The 22,420-nt window shown below is 40.9% G+C and overlaps 1 protein-coding gene across 5 annotated transcripts in view; it reads left to right on the top strand.

Annotated features, from left to right (window-relative positions):
* The window catches only part of ARHGAP24 (Rho GTPase activating protein 24), an 84,841-nt gene that overhangs the window by 27,767 nt on the left and 34,654 nt on the right, over positions 1–22,420 (top strand). For all 5 annotated transcript variants that reach the window (XM_017820083.1, XM_017820085.1, XM_017820084.1 and 2 more), the window contains exon 2: positions 19,353–19,475. In XM_017820083.1, the coding sequence (XP_017675572.1) occupies positions 19,370–19,475 (106 nt within the window). In that variant the 5' untranslated portion in view covers positions 19,353–19,369. The remainder of the gene's footprint in view (positions 1–19,352; positions 19,476–22,420) is intronic.

Below are 22,420 nucleotides of genomic sequence, written 5' to 3'. Positions count from 1 at the left end.
CTCAGTCAAGATGGGTTAGGAGAGGTGGTGGGGTAACAAAGCAGTGGGACTCCAGAATTAAGAGTCTCTTTGTCCAAAATGTAGAGAAAAGAGCAGCTGGAACAAGATGTGTTTGCTTTCTATCTACACCTCATTAGAATATAACTATTTTCAATTGCCCTATTTATCAAATTCATGCAACACCTGGTTACTTCAGGAAGGGGGTTACTGTAATGAGCTCTGCATGGTGCTAAATCTGAAGACCACTCATAACCTGAAACTGGTGCAAGAGGCCATGATTTGCTTATTAAGCAGAGTTGGATGAAGGCAGCTTGACCATAGCACATTGGGATGTGCAGTGGCAGAGTGCTGCTGTGGTGATATAGTTGTACCTTTTGCAGTGAGGGTGCAAGTGATGATGAGATCTTTTCCTATGCTGGTCTGTTTTAGGGAGCTGTAAGGGAGGTCTTCTGTGCTGTTGTAGGACAGGATTGCCAGGAGGAGATAGTCTTCTGCAGTTGCAGTGTGGTGCCTCTCTCCTGATGCAGCATGAATGGGCTGTGTGGATCTGAGACGTGGTGCTTTCGTCATGTGATGGGAGGATTACTGAAAGTCATGTGCTGCAGTTGGTGGTCAGATTTCAACGTGCTTCTTTTAGCCTGGGAAAAGTAATACAGCAGCAAAGTTAAATGAAGAGATTATTGCAAATGCTTGGGTTTATGGGGTACCTGAGTTAAAGTAATGGGGCAAAGCCAGTTTATTTTTAGTTGACTGTTCACATGAGGTCATATATGTATCTGAAGAGTTGATCTAGAGTCATCCTGAAGGACAGATTTGCTGGATTGAGAATCCCAGAGGTGTCTGGAGCCTAGACAGAAAGCATTGAAGTACTGCTGTCACCCTCCTCTCCTTTGGCTTTTCCAGTGTGTGTGTCCTTGTCCAGTAACTCCTCCATGGAGCTGAAACTTGTACCCCCATTATCCCATCCCCAGAGGTCACTCCTGAGGTCCTGTCTTAGCACAAACAGAGCCTTTTGTGGCCTCTCTGCACAGGTAATAGCTTTGCAGTTTGTTCTTCAGACCTGTGAGGTCAGAAGAATTAATCACATTTGGAAAAAAAAAAAGGTGGCTAGACCTTGTATGGAGTTTCTAAGCACACAATTGTACTTACTTAGGGATAAAACACACAAGATTGCAAATCATCTGAAATCAGTAGCATTCTTAAATGTATTTGGTTTTGTTTGGTCTGTCCTTCATGTACAAACTGCCTGCACACCAGCTTCTGGGATGCCAGGTGGGCAGGTCACTCAGGGTGAACCTTCTCTGCCTCTGGCAGAGGTGAGAGCTGCTCTTTGCTGTCTGGGACTGTCCCTGCTGGCACCACTTTCCCTCTTGCCTGAAGGTATGTTCCTACATCTCTCTGAGACAATTCCTGAAACCTTTGTTTGTCACTCGTCTGTGTCATGTGGATGTAGCTTTTCCTTCCTCTTCATTTTTGCATGTTCCACCTTCACAAGGGTGGGAAATACTTTCTTCTTGCTTGAGCAAACGTTGTCCAAGGATATTCCCAAGGAAGCAGCAGTGGCTGAATGTAATGACTCATGTAAAGAATGTAATGGCTTATGGTCATTTTTGGTCTGGCAGGGATGGGTCCCACTCCTGGCAATCTTGAGTGGGTACACAAATAGAGTCATTTATGAGAAAACAGTATTCAGACTAGCTATTCATTTTCCCAGATTTCAGGAAGTCCACCAGTGGATTTCACAGCTCATCACTGTGGGTGTATGTGGTGTGTGAACCTACTCCTGGGAAGTAAAACAAGGCAGGACGATGAGTAAAAGAAAAACAGGAATGAAGGATCAGGGCTATATGGCTTGGGACACTGAAGGAAACAGAAAAAGTAGAGAGAAAATAAGGAGGTAAATGGAAGATAAAATGAGGGTTTGATTATGTTTATCTGCCACAAGATTAACATTGTTTGATGAGCCCTAGCTGTTGTCTTAGCTTCTTATTAAAGTAAGCGTTGTGTGTCTTTTTTTAAACTATTTGCAAAATCAACTGTAGCAAGTTGGTATTTCATGAATAATTTATCTGCAGCTCTTATCACCTGTATGTAAATACTGAATTAAAACGAGTTGAGCACCTGTCCTTTATTTTCTCATCATCTGGCATTCCTTGGCAGAGTCTTAGGACCCTTCATGCTGTAAAACTGAGTCAAGCCCTTTGCTTGCAGCAGAGGTTTGCAAGCAAGGACAGAGCTGTGTGTGCTATAGCTACATGAAAGCTGAGACTGCCAAACTGTGCTGGAGTAGGGACTTGGTAGTTCCAAGGGAGAGCCCCAAGCTCACCATTCTTCTGAGCTGTGTGTCAGGATGCCTTGTAGCTGCACCATCAAAAGGAAAAAAAAAACCCGCCCTTTAGAATGTGTCTTCTCCATCAGATTGTTCGGATTCAAATAAAGAATTGTTTTATGTTATAGCTAAAAATCTTTTCTAAACGTGGAAACGTGATTCCCCATTTTAGCTAAGAGTTTAATTTTTTAATGAGGACTTAGGCTGCAAGAGCACCATACGGAAGGAGACCTTTTCATATTAATGGCAATCTTTGCTTTGGAAGACTCATTTTGATGTCTAGGAGGGTGTGTTAGGATTTCACCCCAGAAACAGGATTCCATTCCTATCCACCCATTCATGTGTAAATAAACACCTTCATTTTATCACAGCAGAACTGTTGGACATGATACCTGAGTCTTGCTGAGAAGCAGTTACTGAAAGAATTAACCTGTCAGTGACCCAGCCTCTGTGGCAACAAATCTGTGTCCCAGACTCAGGAGTGTGGTGTGTATTTTAGTGCAGTCATGGAAATTGCCCTAGAAGGTCAAGAGCAGAGATCTGTAAGCTTAGTTACATGGATAAGCAAAATCTATTTTAGGGAGAAAAGCTATTAAACTGCAGAAATCTTATTAGCAGTCCTAAATGGTAGACTTTGCTATTAGTTTTTTGAATTGCAATCTTGGTATGTTTGAATTCTTCAGAGTTATTTGAGGCATTCTTCTGAGAATTATGCCTACATGGTAGAGAATGCATAGTGACATTTAGTTTAATAAATTGATTCATTACCTCTAGATTTGTTTACCACTTTAATTGTATCATTATATTTCCACTATCGTTTTGAATTAACTTACACTGTCCCCTTAGATCCTTCTGCCATTTTCATTTTCTCTTCCATGGGATGTTGTCTCATTTATAATTATTTTATCAGCATTTAAACAGTGTTTCACATCAGAATAATAAGCAGAGTAAGGCACGAGCATTTGTCCCTATTTTGCTAATAGAGTATCTGAAGGTCAGGAAAATGGCACGACTTCTCCGAGATTCCTGAGTAAATAGTAGCAAAGAGCTCTGTGACTATGGAAAACAGGTTTTTCTCCTCTCTCCTGATTATTTCCTGATTATTGGAAAATTTACATGGCAATGAAGGCATACACAGTGGAACTACTGCAGTAACTGGACCAGCCTGGTCACTGGGGCACAGGGCTAAGTCTGTGAGCCTTTGGGACTGTGTTAATCCATTTGTTGATCTGTCAGTGTACTGTCAGCTGGAACAGAAGTTATTTCTGTAAGTAGTTGAGGCCCCTAAGAAGGAAGGCTCATGGATTACTGCTGCCAGATGCCTTTCATGGCACTGACAGTTAATCCTTCATTAGAGGAGAAATCATCATGTTCTTTTATGTAAATTAAATTTATTTACTCTGTGCATATCAGTTACAGAACAGACAAATCTGAATATCGAAAGGGGCATTTCCCCACTCAGAGGTCTCTATCCAAGGACTAAAACCTAATTCTCTGGGAGTGACTCTGCATGAAAAGTGAGTCTAGTCAGAGACTGTAAAGAGGGAGAAGTTGTGGCAGAAAACACACTGCCCTGGCACTGCAGACTCGGGCAGAAACTTTACACTACAACAGGTCAGCAAAGCATTCCTCAGAGGCTGAGTAGCATGAATACATGAATGACTTTTTCCTTAAGTCCTGTGCCCAGAGTGTCACATAGGTGTACCCAGGTGAGATTTTACTTGGCCACAGCCAGTACAGTTCTCATTACAGCCTGGTTCTTGTATTTTGGGCCCTGCTTCCCAGGTGGGGATTTTTAGCCTAGTTTGAGTTGCTTTTTCCCATCATCAGGTCACTTCTTTCTCCATGTGTGGGTACTGTAGCAGCTCTGGGTGGAGTAAGGTGGCTTTTTGTCTTTTGAGCAGGATATCCTGTTGTTATTTAGCTTACTTCTCATGGCATTCATTTTGAACAAATCTTTCCTGCTCAAAAAAATCTCCAGCTACTGGGCTGCCAAGCATTAGTCTCTCCACCTCAATGTTGTGAAGTTACAGAGTAATTTGAAATGCTGGGCATCAGCTGATATTATATTTAATATATAAGGAACCTGGTGAGATTAACTAGATTTTACCATCTGTTGATCTGCAAAAATTAAGTTGTAGTAAGTTTTAGTGTCTTTCCCTATTTAATTAGCTATAATCAACTTGAGTCTTTCTTTCTGTAAGATTTTATTATGGAATAGAAAGTTACTGTGTAGTTCTTCCTTGAACATTTGTGCTTATAACTTCAGAATGTAGCATGTGTTATGGGAAATGTGTTCCTGTTCACCTTGTGATCAATAAATGTTTTTACAGTAGAATAATCACAGAAGGAAACACAGAGAACACAGTTCCAGGGAATTTGCTTAAATACTTGAACATTCAAAGTGAGTTTGTATCCAATTTATTTTCTTGATGGTTTGCAAAGTGACAGGGGAAGTATGCTTTCAAAGGATCACAGCAATGTTTTGAAGATTAATTCTTTGAAAGGAAGTGAAAATTGCACTGCAAGGGCAACACATGGTTGGGTCTCATATAAGCATAATCTTTCAAGTATTTTCCTTTGCACTTTTCATTTTTCATTTTGAAAACCTAAGTAGATACAGGTACACCGAAAAGCACTTCTGCATCTCCTGGCACTGGCCAAGCAGCCCTTCAGAGAAGGGTTTGATGTGACCTGGTTGCACTGGATCTCCATGTAGGAGAGGGGGACCCTCAGACTGCAGCCATTCCCACAGACTGTTCTAAGGCTGCTGTTGTTCTTGGCCCTGGGCAAGGTAGCAAACTTAGACTTTAGCTCTGTGTGAGTGCATAAGCCAGAGCCAAAGCGGGTGTTTCATTTACCATGTAACCAGGTGGGCGTCGATCTCTTCTCCCAGGCAACCAGCAGTAGGACAAGAGGGCATGGTGTTAAGCTCTGCCAGGGGAGGTTTAGGTTGGATATTAGGAAGAAATTTTTTACAGAGAGAGTAACCAGCCATTGGAATGGGCTGCCCAGGGAAGTGGTGGATTCTCCATCCCTGGAGGTTTTTAAGATGAGACTGGCTGTGGCACTGAGTGCCATGGTCTGGGAACCACGGCAGTGTTGGATCAAGGGTTGGACTTGATGATCTCAGAGGTCTTTTCCAACCCAGCTGATTTTATGATTTTGGAGAGAAAACTCCAAGGGAGGACATGATTTCAAACTGGGGTCTTAATCACGTTGTGTCTGACCACAGCATCCAGTAAAATTTGAGGTGGTTCTGAGGCACATGGGAGAAGTGACTCCACTTTCAGTAATATGGGAAACTTCTCTTTGTCTGGCCTCTGCTGGCTATACCATAAAGTACTTGAGGAAATAACTTAAAGCCCTGGGTCAGGCTTACCTGGGATTTCTGCTCAGCTCTTGGGAGTGCAGCTCTGCCCCTACTCAGGGTGTGCTTCCTAAAAGCAGCCTGCTCTTGAGGGCAGCCTCCCTCTCTCCCCACGATAAGTGCCTCGGCACACTTCAGAGGGACTCAGCAGTTCAGCTTGGATAAGCTCAGAATTTATGTCCCTATAAGAAGACCTTATGTGGGAAACCTTACAAGAGCTGGTTCTCTCACAAACTTTTTGATACTTGCCAGTTCAAGTTGTGCCACTGATACTGAGAGATTTTCTAAGATACCAAAGTCACCTTTCCAAAAAATCTCTGAGGGTTTGACAACTACCATGTACAAGCTGATATGAGATCCTGTAGATGCCTCTGTATTTTGAATAAGTGATGAATCTTGGTGATGCATTTAGTAATCTTACTGGTAAGTATTTATCTTTTACTGACTTCTATATTATATTTTTTTTTGTTCCTGTTCTTATAAAAATATCTTCTGCCATCTATGCTGCATGGTGTAGGGACAGTTGCTTGCTGTGTCTTTCTTCAGCACACTTGAAAAAGTATTCCATACCCTCTATATGGGAATAACATCCTTCGTGAATAGTAACCTGTCAGTGAAAGAGTTACCCTTCTGTTGAATTTAGAAACTTAGTCTAATTATAAGACAGAATTTTAAAGAATCCATCAAAAAATCATAACTTACTAGTGAATAATTTTTCAGCTTTCAACGTAGCTAGGGAATCTTGTTAAACATCATTGAAATCTTTTTGTCTGACTTCCAGCTAACATTAACACGCTCTTCTATTGTTTTGTGAGGACATCAGAAAATTGTACCAACTTCTTTATAGTGGCCTCAGTTTACAGTGCACGTAGTGGTTATGAACAGTAAATTTTTCAAAGGAACCGATGACAGTTAAATTCCTGTCTCCTGTTTTGTCAGCACAAGGTATTTGTATGTCATCATTAGGTCCTTATCCCAAGCTTATAACTTTTTCCTAGTTCAGGCCTTGTGTTTCTTGAGAGAGTCAGTGATTACCTGAAGGACAGATGCTGTCTCTTCAGTATTAGCTGGTGTCTGCTGAGTGCGTGGCTTTGATGTTGTCCAGGTTGTCATGGATGCATTTTTGTTGCCTTTCCCATTGTCAGATTTTGAATCCTTTCACTGATGTGAAGAAATTTGCCAATAATCCTGTGTCAAAATCAGAAATGCCAACTGGTTGCCTCTCAGGTTTATCATGCACTGCCATGACTTTACTATATGAAGTTTTTCTTTCTTTCCTAGTAGGAAAAGCAAGTGTCTTGAATAACTTCTTCTGCTTAATTGCAGTTTATTTACTTTGTAGATTTACTGATACTTCTTAATAAGTAAATGATTTGTAGGTACTTCAGGGATATTTTCAACCAGCAGCCATGTAAGAAATGCTAATACTTCTTTAAGTCCTCACCTGTGCATGCCTGACAGCTGGCATGCAGTCCAGAGCAGCCCAGGGAACAAGGTTGTGAACATTTGCATTAGAAATGGACCCTTAAAGCTTCTCTGTACACACACAGACTCACATGCAGTGTCCATAAACTGTCAAAGAAAGCCAATGCAAGTGTGTCTACCTGAACACTCAGAAGAGAAGTGGTATCTCCGCAGCGTGAATCATCTCACCCTAGGACAGGCTGGAATGGTAGCTCAGATGAATCACAGCCTGGCAGTTCGTCTTTGCCATAAAAGGAGTGGACTAGTTACATTTAACTATCATCTCCTTCCTCAAAAGTGTATTTTAGGAGCACATCTGTGAATTGTTCTCAGATGGAATAAGGATCTGGTATGAGTTGAAGCTCCACTGGTTCACAATAGCCCTGAAACCACTTAAGCCTATGACTGGCCTCAGATCTTTCATGGGCTCTCTCTGACTAGCCCAGTGGTGTACTTGTGAGTGAGAAGATGTAAGGAACAATAAACAAATTTCCTTTAAGCTAAACAGTTACTACTGGAGTTCCATGTCATATTATCCCCCCTCCTTGCCTGCTTGCTTGCATCTGGGCATGTTTTCTCATTCATACCGATGGCATCAGTCCACAGGTGTTATTTAAATTTTGGAGCTGAAAAATTGTTGGTATTTCTTTTAAGAAGGAATGGACCCACGAAGAGCATTTCCCATATTGTGCATGCTGCTGCTGTGCCTGCTGTTCCCAGACAGTTTTTGACTTTGTTATGTGTGTCATGGTTTCTGTGGATTTCTTCTGTGTGAGAAGTTGAATAAGTCTAAGCATAGAGGGAAGGAGAGATGATTCTCACCTGTCAGAGACAGGTCTGTGGCTGGCAGGAGTCTCACTTCATCAACAGTCCTTTTCCAATGTTTCAAACAAATGGCAAGTAGACACAAGACAGTCTTTCCTTTGTACGAGGTTGAGCTGTGAAAATGTATGAATATTACACATTTTACATTTTTTCTGTATGGTGAACCAAGTTAGAATTTCATCCCATATATGTCCTTTAAACAGCAGTACTTCAAAATATACTGGGTTTCTCCTTGCAAGCACTTTGTGTTAGCATACACTGCCAGAAATGAGACCCAAATGATCTCTGTGGGAAAAAGTCATCCTGTGATATATAGGCTCCAGCTGTCAAGGTGAAGGTAAAGGCCCACCCAGATTAGAAGTAAATTCACTCTGGGGTCATTCTGTGCTCATGAATGAGAAGGGAAATGCAGACCATATTATCATCATCTATCTTTCTGAGTCATAAATACAATAAAACAAAGCTAAAATGAGGTTTCTGTTCATTCTGCTCTGTGGCAGGGTATGGAGATGTACAGAACACTAAGCTCTGTTTGTGCTTTTCAGATAACTGGTGTTTGATGGCTCTTTCCACGTGAAAGCTGTATTTGAATTAGACATTTCAGAGACTGAAATGTCCAAAGGACTGGAGAGCTGAGCTGATAATTCCTTAAGTGGCACATTTTTGTTCGAGTTAATATTGCATTCATATCCCAAAATAGTGCTAAGAGGCACAGTGTTCCTGGAGATGGTTGATTTTAGATGAGCTGTGGAACAAATGTCCTGAACTGACAACTACAATCTCCTGCTACTTTAGATAAGCAAGATTGTCTTATGCTGAGACTTAACACTGTATGAGGTAATTGTCTTCTGCATATGTGTATTGGCCCACGTTTTAGTGAATAACTTATTCTTAATTTAGTTACTAAACTGCTAAAACGTGACTTTGCATTATTAAATGTTACAGTGAAATTATGTGAAAGCATAATATGTACATGCTCATTTAGGGTATTTGCATCCTTTTGGTTTTGGTGTGCCACAAAGAGCTATTATTTTTATCTGTGATCAAATTTAAAGTCAGATGTGAGCTAAAATAACTGACTGCTCTCTGGAGAAATGAAATATTTCTGTGTTTGGGCCTAACCTAGTGCAGAGTGGAAAGCACCATGTCCAGAAGTAGGGAGGAGTATGATCAGTTCCTGATGGAGAAGGGAAACTGCTTTTCTTGGAAGCTGTTGGAAACATATTATCTTTTCTGTTTACAAAATAATTGTCTGTAAAATTAGAGGGCATACAACCTTTTCTGTGTTTGGCAGATCACTGTACTTGTCGGTAGTGGCCATAGGCCACTGTAGGAGACAGAATTTCAAAGACTGTCTGAAGTTATGGCTTAGCCACAATTCCCTGTCCTGGGATACTGGATAGTTACCTCTTGATCAAAGTTCTTTTTGGCTGGCCTCCCTAAAGAAATACCACATGAATTTAGCTGTTTTGTACTGAGTTAATTCCATACCCTGTGTTGTGCACACAAGAGCATGTTTAGACTGATAAAAGAGCGTCTTGATTTGTACCTGCTGAAGGCTCAGGATATTCCATATTCATGAGGAACAGAGAGCTTAATGAGTAGATGCTGAGAGCTGAAGTGAGCGTGTGCTTTGAATGTTGTTCTTGTTAGTCTTTGAGGACAACCTTGGTCTGACATATTGGCATGCTGGCTTTGCAGCCTAAAGTTCACATGCCAGTGTATATAGGTAGGTCCTCCCAGTCCCTGGGTGAATTTACACTGGAGGACTTCCATTCAGGTATTGATCCTTCTATTCTTAAAATCATCAGAAGTTTTAAATTCCTGCTAGATCAAATGCCATACAAATATGTGTTGTGGAAGTGACCTTTCAAAAAAATCCATTTGAAGTTGAGTGTTTGCACTTCAATGCAATTCAGGATGAGAGGCTGAAAAGCAAAGAAAGCATTTAGTAGCACAGGGCAGCCATTTCTCCAGCAGCAATAGCTCCAGGATCTTACTTTTTGCCAAAACGGAGCACTCGCAGTCAAATTCTTCTAAATCATCTTTCTACATGGCTCGCTGTTTCTACACCAGCAACTGCGTGGGGCTTTTTCCCTTCTCTCCCCAGAAGTGGAGATGGATCTACATTTGCAGGGACTTACTCTAAAATGAACTTGGAGATGAGCCAAATTTCAAGTAACATGGTCATTTTGGTGTCCAACTTGAGACACTTTAGAGAAGGTTCTTACTCTCAGATGACAGTAATTTATCTTTAAGGTGTGTCATGTATGACAGAGAAAATATGTTTGCTATTGTATTTATGCTTTTCTCTTAGACTAAATTAGTTACAACAGATGACAGTGAAGTCGTCCACTAATTCTCATACTACCACTAACGTTTGACCTTATGTGATCCTCAGACTCCTTCCTTCACAGGTCACTGAAAAACTCATATTCTTCTCTCTATGTTGTTTGTTTTAGGAGTTCTGCTGTCTGTAAGGAACCAAGCTGTACTTAAGAAAGCAAATCTGTCTTGTCTCTGTCCCCAGGAAACAAGCCTTGACAATTTGGTATCATCTGTGTGTACAAGTTTTAACTAAAAAGGCTGCAGTATGTTTTTAATAGTTTATGGCATTAGGCAAGACTCTGCTTGATTTTTACTTTCTTGGACTCATAATTTCAGTGGAAAGTTCTTTACAGTTGAAGTTGTGAAAATAGGGCACTGTAATAGCACTGTACATGTATATAGACAGGTGTGGCATGCAGTGTTTTTTCCTATAAGTGGATCAATATTTTGTATGTCTCAAATCATAGTTATGAAGGACATAGAGGAGTGGATTTCCTATGGCAAATCTCTGGGGTTTTTTGTTTATTTATATTTTCACATCTTCCAAACCAAACACAAACAAAGCCCCCCCTGAAATTCCATTGCAAGAGACAAGTGAACTGTGCTGGTAGCAACATCTTAGTGACAGGGAAGGTTAGGATGAACAGACTCTACAAAATAGGTACTTGGGTTCTGTGGCTGAGGATGAGGTTGAAAACTCATCTGTATGAAGCACAGCAGAAGTTTAAACTAGGAATAAAGGAAGGGGCAGCAAAAGTGGGAGGGAAGAATGAGACATGCCTGAAAAGATTAAAGTGCTCTGAAAAAATCAGAGCTCTTCTGTCCTATGAGGGATGGTTTGAATTCACATCTCTTTTCCTCATTAATGATATCTCTGACACAATTATAACTTATATTTAGCAAGCATCACAGTTTTTCACTCAGGTGTTTAAGCAATAATTATAGCTGTGCAATGCACAAAACGCTTAAATACACCACTGGTTTTATGCTTTTATTTTGCAAAACACTAAATTTACTCTTATGGACAGACGTGCTGTGGCTGCAGCCCTGTGGCACAGAAGAGACCCTACCTGGACAGAGAATTCATTGTGTTACACGTGAGGAATCCATTTCCTGAGCCTGATTTCAGGTATCCAGCAGCAGCTGGTTCAGTGCTTCAGGAAAACAGCTCATTCTATTGAAAAAGCCCTGCTGTCTTCCAGGCATTCTGCAAGTGGGGAAATTGTGCTGGAGCACAGTGCCCACCAGGGAATGTACTTGTTTGAGCAGTCTTTTGGCATTTAGCACCTAAATGAGGCTGCAGCCTTTATGCTGAAAAACTAATATGCCTCACCCCACCCCCAAAGAATACACCCTTAGTGCAGAAAACTGTTCAAGATTATTAATGCCAAAGATTGGCTTGGATATGAGCAACAGAAAATGGTATTTATACGGAAGTATTTAAAAAGCAGTACCTTCAGTAGTGACTTGTTCGCAGTTACTTAATTCTGTTTTTAGGAAAATGTGTTAGTTCTTTGTGAAGAGAGAAATTAAATGGTGCAGCTGATACGGTTTGGTAGTAAAAAAAATGGTTTGATAACTGTATTTCAAAGCTGAGATTTCTCAGTATTAGTCAATTAAAACACCTAGGTGTTGCAAGTGTATCTCTGGCTATGTCTGTGTCCTTTTTTAGAAGACGAAGCAGCCCTGAGGCAAACAAGAACATCAGATATAACAGGACAGTCCTAGGAAATTGTAAATGAAATTGTAATTTGTATGTCTCCCTTGACCTTACCTATTACCTGTCATCAAGGCTTTAGAGGTAATGCAACTATGTACTGTTCTTCTCATGAAACACTAAGAACTGCTACAGTTATGATAATATGTTAATTTATTAGCTTAACTTTTTTTTCCAGAAACAAGTTTGTGTGCTCAGTTTTGTCACAAAGGCCTTCAAAACATGGATCCTAAAATCTCAGGGGTCATCAAAGAATAAACTGATAAGCCATCATTGCCAAAATCCCTTTTATTTTAAATTGGATAGTGGTTTTTGTGTATCTGAATAAAATGCTGAGAGTTGTCAGGTTTTGTTTCCCATCTGGGGAGCTCGGAGCAAGATAAAAAAGTTGAGTGTTTTAGGATTTGATTGTTTAGCAGGCAAGGAGCCTGTGACTTCTTACTGCAGCCTAGCATAGTGCTGGTTTTCTGCTTCCCTTGGCTTTTGGGGTTTCCATCACTGGTGGCTCTTATAATGTCTCTTAAGAGACCTTTCCAGCGTGCTCTCTTTTATACTCCAAGTTCAAGCTCTTTGCTCCCTGCCTCCCTTGGTCTTAGCTTCCCTGGTTGATTTTCAGTTTCACAAAGTCCAATATCACATCTGCAATCCATGGACATCTTTCCTCCTTCATGATATAGGTATGTTTTAGAGAAGCTGCACCATGAAAGATATAAGTAGGTTGAGTATTGTTGGAAAATACAATGATTTTCTGTGTGCTTTCCATGGAACAGGTCTCTCCTAGTGAGAAGATACAGTTTATATGCTGTAACACTCAATTCAGAAGTAGTGCTGAAGCTCCTGTAAATGCAGAATATTTGGCTCTGATAATCATACAGTGTGGGTTGTCCTTTCTGACATGAGTTTTTGTGTGATCATTAAGAATTTGGTTCTCCAGGCTACATTAACTTTGTAGTAAAAGAAAATGGGGACAATGACTTGAACTTAGGCTTTGTACTCCTTTTTTCATTTGAACTTGGTCTGTGTATCCTTTTTTCATCCCAGTTGAAGGAAGGGGAGGCAGTAAATTCTTGGTCAAGTTTTACATGATCTGGAAGAGCAGGAGCAATTACCAAGCATGTGAAGAATAAAGAAGCTTTTAAGAATTATAAATAAACAAACAGAAAAAAACCAGATAGGCACAGCTCCTGTCTGCAAGCTCCATGTTGCATCATCAGAAGTCTCCAGCTGATATGCAGAAATTCATTGCCCTGGCCTTCTCTCCACCAGCACACCTGCAGTGCTTAGCAAGCAGTATGCGCAGTTCAAAAACGTGGCAGGTTTCAAGTAGCTTTGTCTCTTTCTGATCTTTAAATTGGCCATGTGAGATGCAGTGGGTCATTGCTAAGCCTTCAACATAGATGCTCACTTGCTATGAACAAAGGTTTCTCAATGAATCCCAAAGCCAATAAGACATTAAAATCTCATTAAAATACAACTGCATTCCGGAGCAGCTCCTTCATTTGACTTTGCAAATTTCAACCTGTGCTCTGACCAAGCTTTTTGCAGTTAGGTTTTTCCACTGGCCCAGCTGGAATGAACTAAAAACACTTCAGTGTTTAAACTCATCTAACAGTTTGAGGGCAGTTTGAAGGACAAATTGTCCCATATCAGCCCAGTGCAGGAACCCAAATCATCCTTGAAAGACACCTACGCATGGTTTTCATCAGACTCAGGGTGCACAGGGTTCATGGGCATAGGCAGTGCCCAGCAGAAGAGTTCTTATGTTTCATTAAAATCGGGCTGATTATAAGTTTAACAGTTCCTTATGTCACTTGGGGAGGATGGATCTCGTAGTTGCCAGTGTTGGTTATGTGAAAGACATACATATGAATTTGAACTGTCTTTTAGTAGCTCATCAGTATGTCAAGTCAGACTTCTGTGCTTAAAGCAGCAGTGGTTAGTGTTATGTTACTATCAAGGTTGGGTAATCATAATTTCTGTTTTGTTCTTCAACAAGGAGTTTCATTAGGGGAAAAAAAATAAGGTTGTTCATCTTGTTCTCTGATATTCTAATATCCTCTACAGCTTGCAGAAATGCTTACTGCTTTGGAATAAAAAGTCTGAATACAAATGCTGTAAAATGAAAGTTGATAGAGGAAATTCAGGTGGATTCTCCCAGAGAAATAAGTTAAATATGTCACTTAATGTGAAGTTCATTTGCAGAAAAGGGGGGAAATTTAAGAACGCAGAGTGTAATGGGAGAGTCATAGATTCTATAATAATTGGTGTTTTACTTGTGACGAAATACTAACTGGAGTCCTGATCAGGAACAAGAAGTTACATAGTCTTATCATACACATCAACAGAGAAGAGCATGCCTACTTCACTGCACATGAAGATGGCACTTCTACATCGAGCTGCACTTGGAAGATTTGTGCAAAGCACAGATGAGCACGTTTCTGAGTTGCAAACAATTTATATGGAGTATCGGTTTTATAAGGTGCAGCTCTTCTACCTTATAGGCTGGTGCAGCTGTGAGGCTTCAGGTGATACAGGGAGGTGTGGGAGAAGAGGGCAGTGTTGTTCACTGCACGTGTGCTGCAGAAATATGTTGATGAACAGTAGCTGGAAGAGGTGAAAACAGGGTAGAGTAGAAAGTAAACAAAGGATTCCAAAGGCAAGATTTTAAGAAATTAATGAATATCAGCTCCTAAGGTTTTTTTGTAAGTATATGGCATGGTTTTTTGTGACGTGATGAGTAGCCAGGAGTTTCTGTTTGGATACCGGAGATGCATTTAGAGTATTCATCTGAAATAGCAGAAGGCTAAAATTTTACTATTTAGCATTTTCCTGAGGAAACAAATGTGAAGCATGCAAGCAGGAGGATGTTTCTAAAAAAAAACCCCAGTTGGTTCAATTGTAAGGTCAGTCTGCCTTTCATATTCTTTCAGTTCCCAAGCTGAGAGTAAGGGTTTCAGAAACTATGGCTAAGACAGCAGCTGTGGCTAAAAGAACGGCACAAGGGAGTAGGGAACTGTTTCCCTTCGAAATTGCTCCCCATTTTTTTTTTTTTAAATTTGAATATTCTTGTGAGATTGGCCATGACATTCTCAGCTCAGAAAAATCAGATTAATCCTAGTTTTTGATGTTCCTCCTGGGAGAAAATTCTCTTTTAAACAGTCGGTATGAATTTAATCCTTTCGCATTCCATTCTCAAGAATGCTGAAGCTACTGTTTGCAAGAAATCCAAGATGCTTTTAAACGGACAAGGCAGTGTTTCCTTCTGACTTTAGCTTTGGTGCGTCCAGGTAAAGGAAACGTGTTGGGCGAGACAGGAAGAATCTCCGAAGTAAAAACACCTTTCACGACTCCTTCCCCCCCCTTACCCTCCCAGCTGAATGCCAAAATGTCTGTTCGTTCTCGTTTAATTGATGGGCGATAAAAAGCTGGAGAGCTGTCGAGGCTGGTACTTCATCGAGGAAACAATCCCCCTTAAATGCAGTCTCCGCCTCTTGGTGCCTCTCCGAGTGTGTGGTGTGGTGCTGCAGGAGCGAGCGCGGGCTCTGCCCTCTCTTTTCCCCTGCGGAGTGGGTCCCAGCAGGAATTGGCCTCTCCGTATTTCAATTGTGGGGTTGTTTTTTCTTTTTTTTTTATTGTTATTTCCGGGTGCTGGCAAGAGTTCTTAAAATCGCTGGCCTCGCTGGTACCGGAGGGGTGCTGGCTTGGTGGCAGCACCAGGCTGTGGGTCACCGAGCCCCCCCCCACACCAGCAGGCAAGGACAGGATGGACCACTGGGCACCTCTAGGTCATTGCTGGTGCCAAAGGGGCAGGAGGAGAAATCTGACCTGTTCACAGTGGCAGGTTCATCACGGCACAGTGCTGTTCCAGTGTTTCCCCTCCACATGGATGTTATGCATAAATTTCTTGAATAAATAGGAATACATTTCTGATGCTGCCAAGAAAACAAAACAGATTAGGGATTAGTCAGGGCTGCAGGAACAACAGGGTGTGATGGTACATTGTGGTTTTGAGACTCCAAATGGTATAGATCCAATTACTTTTGGCCCGTACCAGAGGCTGGAGAAATAGGATGTACACATCAGTTCTGTAAACAGCAGCTTTTCATCTTGAACATACCAGAGTCAACTTCTTTGGTCAGGTAACCTGGGTTCTGCTCCCTTCAAGTCCTGTGACACCTGTAAAGTAACAAAGGGAAAAAGATGGGGAAAAGAAGGTGGAGTTCATATTCCAGCCCCTTGAGCTGGCTGTTCACAAGCAGGCCACAACACACACACAGGCTTAGGCACTTCTTGGACTGCAAATGCAGTGAGCACCATTTTCAAGTTGATGTACTTAATGCTGGTATCTGTGGTATGAATAGATGTCTGATTTTTGGAGATTGTGACCTACTCGTACTTCATTAAAATCATAACAATAGTATTAATAGCAAAAAAAAAAAAAAGTTGAGATGTTAACCAGTGTCTTTCAGAACTGTCCTGCAAACCTAATGAAGATTCAGAGAGGTCCTTCTAATTCCAGTTTTGGTTTCTGGTATTTCTTATCTGAGATGACTCTTTCCTGAATCATGGTCATTTCTTCTTGTCTGTCCCCCGATCTTGTTAATTTTGTAAATTAACAATTTTGTAAAATGTAGTCCCACTGAAAATTAACACTTGCACTAAAACACACATCCAAGTGCTCTTGTATGCCCAAAAATCTTCTATTGAGGCTCTAGTTAATGAATAATAACTACATTTAATACACAAGTAGGAGAACCCTTCAAGATTTAATATCGTGTCTTGAAAGAAAGGAATTGAATTACAAAATAGTCAGATCTGGAATTGCTATAAAATGATGAAGCTCCTTCTGCTGGGAAAGCTTTGCTTTCTCCTAACAAGGTGGTGTAACCGCACATTTTGCTTTCCTTCTCTGCAAAATTAAACACAGATTGATTGTGTATTGGCCGAGTGGGTGTTTATCTGAGTTCGTTTAAATTACTGCTCCGGAATTCACACTATAAATGAACTAGCCAGACTTCTGGGATTAATCCAGTCTATGTGGAGAACACCCTGCAATTTGTCATAACGTGATAACTCGGTAAATATTACATAATCTGTTGAGTAAATACTACATAATCTGCTGAATTTAAATGTGCAGGCTATTAAAAGAACATGGAGTGATCTGAGAGACACGTGAGAGGAGGACCATCACGTGTCATCTTCTTTGTTGTCTCTTTAGTAAGAGGATCACATCACCATTTTTTTTTATTCCTGGATCTGATACATGTTAGGTGTATGCATATTTTTTGGTCTTTTTTGTATGACACCTCACAGTATCCTTGTCCATTAAAATGAAAAGAAGCTACAGTACAATATGACAAGATAAATATTTTTTCCAGTATTTATCAGCCACAAAAAGGACTCAACTGTGGCGCATGGTTTTCCTCTATACTGTATTTATTACTATTATATTTAATAGCTGTGAAAAGATATTGAGATTTTATTATCTTTATTTTTTGGCCTTTTAAGGATAAAAACTCTAGGTGATACGTAAACTAGGCCAGTTTAAGTAAACTGTTGACAATGACATGTCTCCTCTCTGTGCTTGAACGAGAGATCCATCCTCCTTCTGGTCAAGATGGTTATGTAAAAGGTAGAAATAGAGAGTGAATTTCCAGACTCTTGTTTTGTTCTGGGCAGGGTCGATGAGGAGTGCTACTGTTTGGGATGCTAATGCTTCCCTGTCCCCATACCCTTATCCTCTAATTCTTGAAAGGTAAAAACAATGGAACATAAAGTTAGAAGTAAGATCCATGTTTGGTACCATGCTTGTGCTAGTTACTGAAATAATTAAAAAAAACCCAACCAGCAGTTTAACTCATCTTGATATTTCTCTAGTGTTGACATTAAAAATAGGTTCATCCCTACTGTGTCTTAGAAAAAAATCAGTGTTCTTTAGATTTTTAAATTGTGGTATAGTCTAAAGTGTATTGGTAATTACTTGTTTGGAAGTCATTTTGGGGAAGGTACTGTATGGAATGGCGGTATTTTGTCTGTGGAAAAAGAGTCTCTGTTTACCTCCAAGTTTAAATTTAAGTTCTGAATAATGATGTAAACCTTAAGAATAAGTCTTCTGTACAATCTGCCCTGTGTCTAGGAAAATCTGGCTTTTGCATTTATCAGGTTTAAACTTGCAAGTTTAACTTTTCAGTTAAGTCCCTCTTACAGTTGTGTGCCCTAATTCTGTAAAGCCTGGACTGTAGGACTAGGTTCATTCCGAATGGTTGTGCCAGGAAGTCATGATTGGATTTTCCAGTCCTTGAGAAATTTCTCCTTAGAAACATAGCTGTTTTCTATGCCCAGCACTAAGCAGGGCACTCTTCAGAAGACCTTCCAGGAACAGTATTCCTGCTGTAATGAACAAAGATGTTTACTTTAGATATGACTAGGATAAAAAATGGGAATGTAAGAAGCTGGAAAGAGATGAACACAGGGCTCACAGGATTTCTAGGTGCACTGCATTTGTGTTTGAAGTGCATGTGCCTGCCCTTGGCTCAGTGAAAGGGCTTCAAAATGCCACTCTCCTTCTGGAAGGATTTGCCCTTCTGCCTGGAAAGGTGATTTGAATATCCATGTGTTCTTGCACCAACACAGTGCCCATGAGAATGGAAGTGAAGCAGGACTACAAGTCTGAAAACCTGGAGCTGTGGCAAGCCAAGTGCTGGTTTTGACCTTCTTAGTGTGTGCCCATCTTTTAAATAAAGGAAAATAAGGCAGTGTGTTCCCTTTTAATCTAATCCTCAGACCCGTCCTAGGCAGCAGATTGTACCGTGTCAGCTGCAAGTGTCGGCTGCCTTCTCCTTAGAGAGTCACAGCAGCACTTGGGTGTATCAAATGTTATTGCTATGAATGTGACACATTGTGTTCCTGAAAATAAGAGTGGAGTCATCCTCACTTGTTCAAAGCACCCTTATCTGTCTCTGCATTTATTCTCTCCTCCATGGTACAGTAATGGCTGCAGAATTTCCAGTGTATGTATCAAGTTACAGATTAGTGTGGGCCCCTGTGGTTCTTGGAACAGCATGGGGCTGTTTTTGTTTACTGATGACATTTATCCTCTCATTTCCTTTTGGAAGCATGACAGCTTCTCACTGTCTGATGGGGAATGTACTTACAGGACCTTCTTTTCATGCCACGTCTGACGATAAACACTCCACTGCAGAGTATCCATGTCTGCTTGCTGTGGAGCCGCTGTCGGTGCTTCCAGCAGCCAGACTGGCAGGAGCTTGGCTGGGCAGGAAAACAAAAGGGTTTCTAAGTGCAATTATCTTCTCTTGCAGGAGGAGACCGAGAGCGGATGACAGCTAATCATGAGACGTACCTCCTTATGGCGAGCACGCAGAATGACATGGAGGATTGGGTGAAATCCATCCGCAGGGTTATATGGGCACCATTTGGAGGAGGTGAGTCAGTGAGGGAACATGCAGGGCTCCCAGATGCACAGAAGACACATAAGGGTTCTTCTCTTGTCTCCCAGTCACAGCCAGAGTTCTGAAGTGGAGAATGGTCTAGATCTTTCCAGAAAAGTGGAGTAAATAAACCCTTTTGTTTTCATTTGCAATGCAGGTATTGGGCATGTTTCCATGCAGAGGGCTCAATTAAAAGGCTTTAAACTGTCTGGAAGCATTTCCCTTGATGAGGATAGCACACGATAGTGTGAGGAGAAGTTTTCACAGAAGATCGGTCTTCTGTGAAATCAGCTTTCCTGCAGGGAGAGACAGGGTAATTCCTTTGGTCACCAGCTGAAAGACCATCCATGTGTTTCATAAATGCCTGTTATAAGAAGCTGTCAGCGATTCTCCTGCCAGTGACAGCTAAGACCAGTAATAGTATTATATAAAGCTATGCCTCAGAATATTAGCACTAGCAGTATAGGATTTTGATTGGCATGTCCAGTAATTTCAATAGTACTGGATGAAAATGTATTGTTGCAAGTCTACTTGTCTTTTTAAAAAGCTCTCTTATGTTGAATGGGCTGCAAATTATTATAATAATTTCTCTCATTATTATTCTGGTGATAGTGTCTCTGTTACTATAATACAAATGTGATTGGTACACTTGCACAAAATGTCTGTACGTTAATCAGTCTGTTCCTTGGAGCTCTTAAATCTCTTAAGTCTAGAGACAGAAATATTTTCCTACTGTGAAAGAGCACCCGGTATTGCATCAAACAATTGGTCTTGTCTGCAGGTTGCTGGAGAAATCAGGAAGGCAAGATGGTCTGTGCTGTTTCATGACTGAGGAGTGCAGTTAGCACTGAAAACTGTGATTTCTGACTGCAAATGTCTTTTTGTCAACTGCCAGGTAGACCACAGGAGGGAGGAGGGAGAGACTGAAGGAAACTACCATTTTAAAGAAAACTTTTCTTCTAAGCCGCCCATCTTCCTTTGTGCTTTATTCAGGTCACAGTTTTTAGGAGAGGATTTCAGCCTCGCTTACGGACTCAGCCGCACTGAGGGACTTGGTCAGCTAGGGCCTGCCTGGCATCTCTGAAACATGACTGACTTTTCTTTGGCTCCTCCTGGGAAAATGTGCCCTGGAAGGGTGGTACAAAGCAGTAGTCTCACTGGGATCTGGCTCCATGTGTTAAATAAGTGGGCATAGTTCTGAGTCTGGGCACGTAGGTCTTATAAGAGGATGCTTAAAAAAACCCCAACCAAACCCCAAAACCCACAAAGTGAAAAGTTTGTCTTAAAAGGCATGATCTGCTACAGGCATATTGAGTTGGTTTGGGAGAGGGAAGGTGCAAGGAGCACAGTCTTCTGTAATTAGGCTAGGTAAGAAATCTGCTTTTTTAATTAGCACAAAGATTACCCATACCCAGCTTTCTCTTTGCGAAGCAGGCCTCGTGTTAACTCCTCAGTATTCTCCTACTCCAGTGAGGTAGCAGCACAAGCTGCTGTGGCAATGATAAATTTGGGGACTTAACAGAACTGGATTTTTCAAAGAGTGTCTTCGTGGTTTTTTGAACTTGGCTTCCAACACCACAATATCTTTCTGTGGCAGATAATAAGGAAAGGCAGCCTTGCCGTTCTGCAAGTGGTGAAGTCTCTACGTGTTAGAGGCAGGGAGCTGAGATTAGGTGAAACTCCGTTTCTAGCCCAAGTCCACGCACAGAGCTACAAATAGAAACCAAATCTCCCAAGTCCTGACCCTGTGCTTTCTTCACCAGCTCCTGATTTCTTTTATAGGGCAAGAGCTATTTCTGATTTCCAGCTGGGAATCCTTTCAGCCACTATGAAAATTCTCAGGATACTGTCATTGTTCTAGGCACATTAAATGCCAGTTGCTGAAGGAGGCACCTCTCTGGAGACTTTGCATGCTGATTTGCATAAAACAAAGCAGGAGCAGTCCTTGCATCACTGTTTCAATTCGTTTGTAGTTAAAACACTTTGAAGCGTGTTCTTCTTGTTTTTGCTATTGGATTTCTTGTGCAAATACACTGACTCAGGGTTGTTTGTAATGGGAAGCAAACAGTTAATTCCCTGGAAAACGTGAGAAGGCTTGGCTGTGATAACAAGGCAAAAGCAGTATCATGGGATTTATAACCATTAAGAACCCTGTTTTTAGCATGTCCCCCATTTTATTAACTACTTAAGTCGATAGTCTGAGCCATCTTCACAAGTGTAAATAAGCTCTGTTAACTGTTCTGTAATTATGAATGTTGAGACACTTATATTTTTATTATCCTTTGCTACAAGGATGTTTCTACAGCTGCTGCAACAGTCTGACCCTTCTAAAGACAGGCACTTCTGGCTTGTCTTAAGAGCCTGCTTTTATGAGCTGTAGCTGCTGAAGTTAGAAATGGTTTTATATGTTACAAATCCTATAAACAAGATAGAGAAAAATTGCAGTCACATGATGGAGACTATCCAGTAACAAATTTACAAGACAAAATTATTTCAAACAGCTAATTAATCAGAACACTAGTTTTATAACAGCCTCCTAAATTTCAGTACTAGATGGTAAACCACAATAGTCCAGTGTCACACAAGTCAAGTGCCACTTTGAGTAACATGTGAATTTTCTGGTTTTCTGAAGCATTGTAAGCAAGCTCTGTGTGGGTGTGCGAGCACACATGTAACGGATGTGTTTGAATCTTGGTGAGCCACTAATATTTAAAGTTTTTCTGGCAGTGTGAGAGGACTCCTGGTACCAGAGCGAGGAGCTTTGTAAATGATTAACCATATCATTAAATTGTTATTTGTTAACCTGTGCTAGAAAGAGTAGGCAGGAGGGGGGCAGGTGGGAATCTGCGAAGGTGATCAGAAAACAGCTTGTTTTTTGCACCAAAAGAATAAAGTGACTGTGGAAAAAAATCTGGAAGGGAAAAGAAATGTAAATGAGG

This window comes from Lepidothrix coronata, unplaced genomic scaffold (assembly GCF_001604755.1).
Source record: "Lepidothrix coronata isolate B3197 unplaced genomic scaffold, Lepidothrix_coronata-1.0 Scaffold79, whole genome shotgun sequence".
NCBI lineage: Eukaryota > Metazoa > Chordata > Aves > Passeriformes > Pipridae > Lepidothrix > Lepidothrix coronata.
Note: the sequence above shows the minus strand (reverse complement) of the source record. Positions and strands in the feature narration are given on the sequence as shown.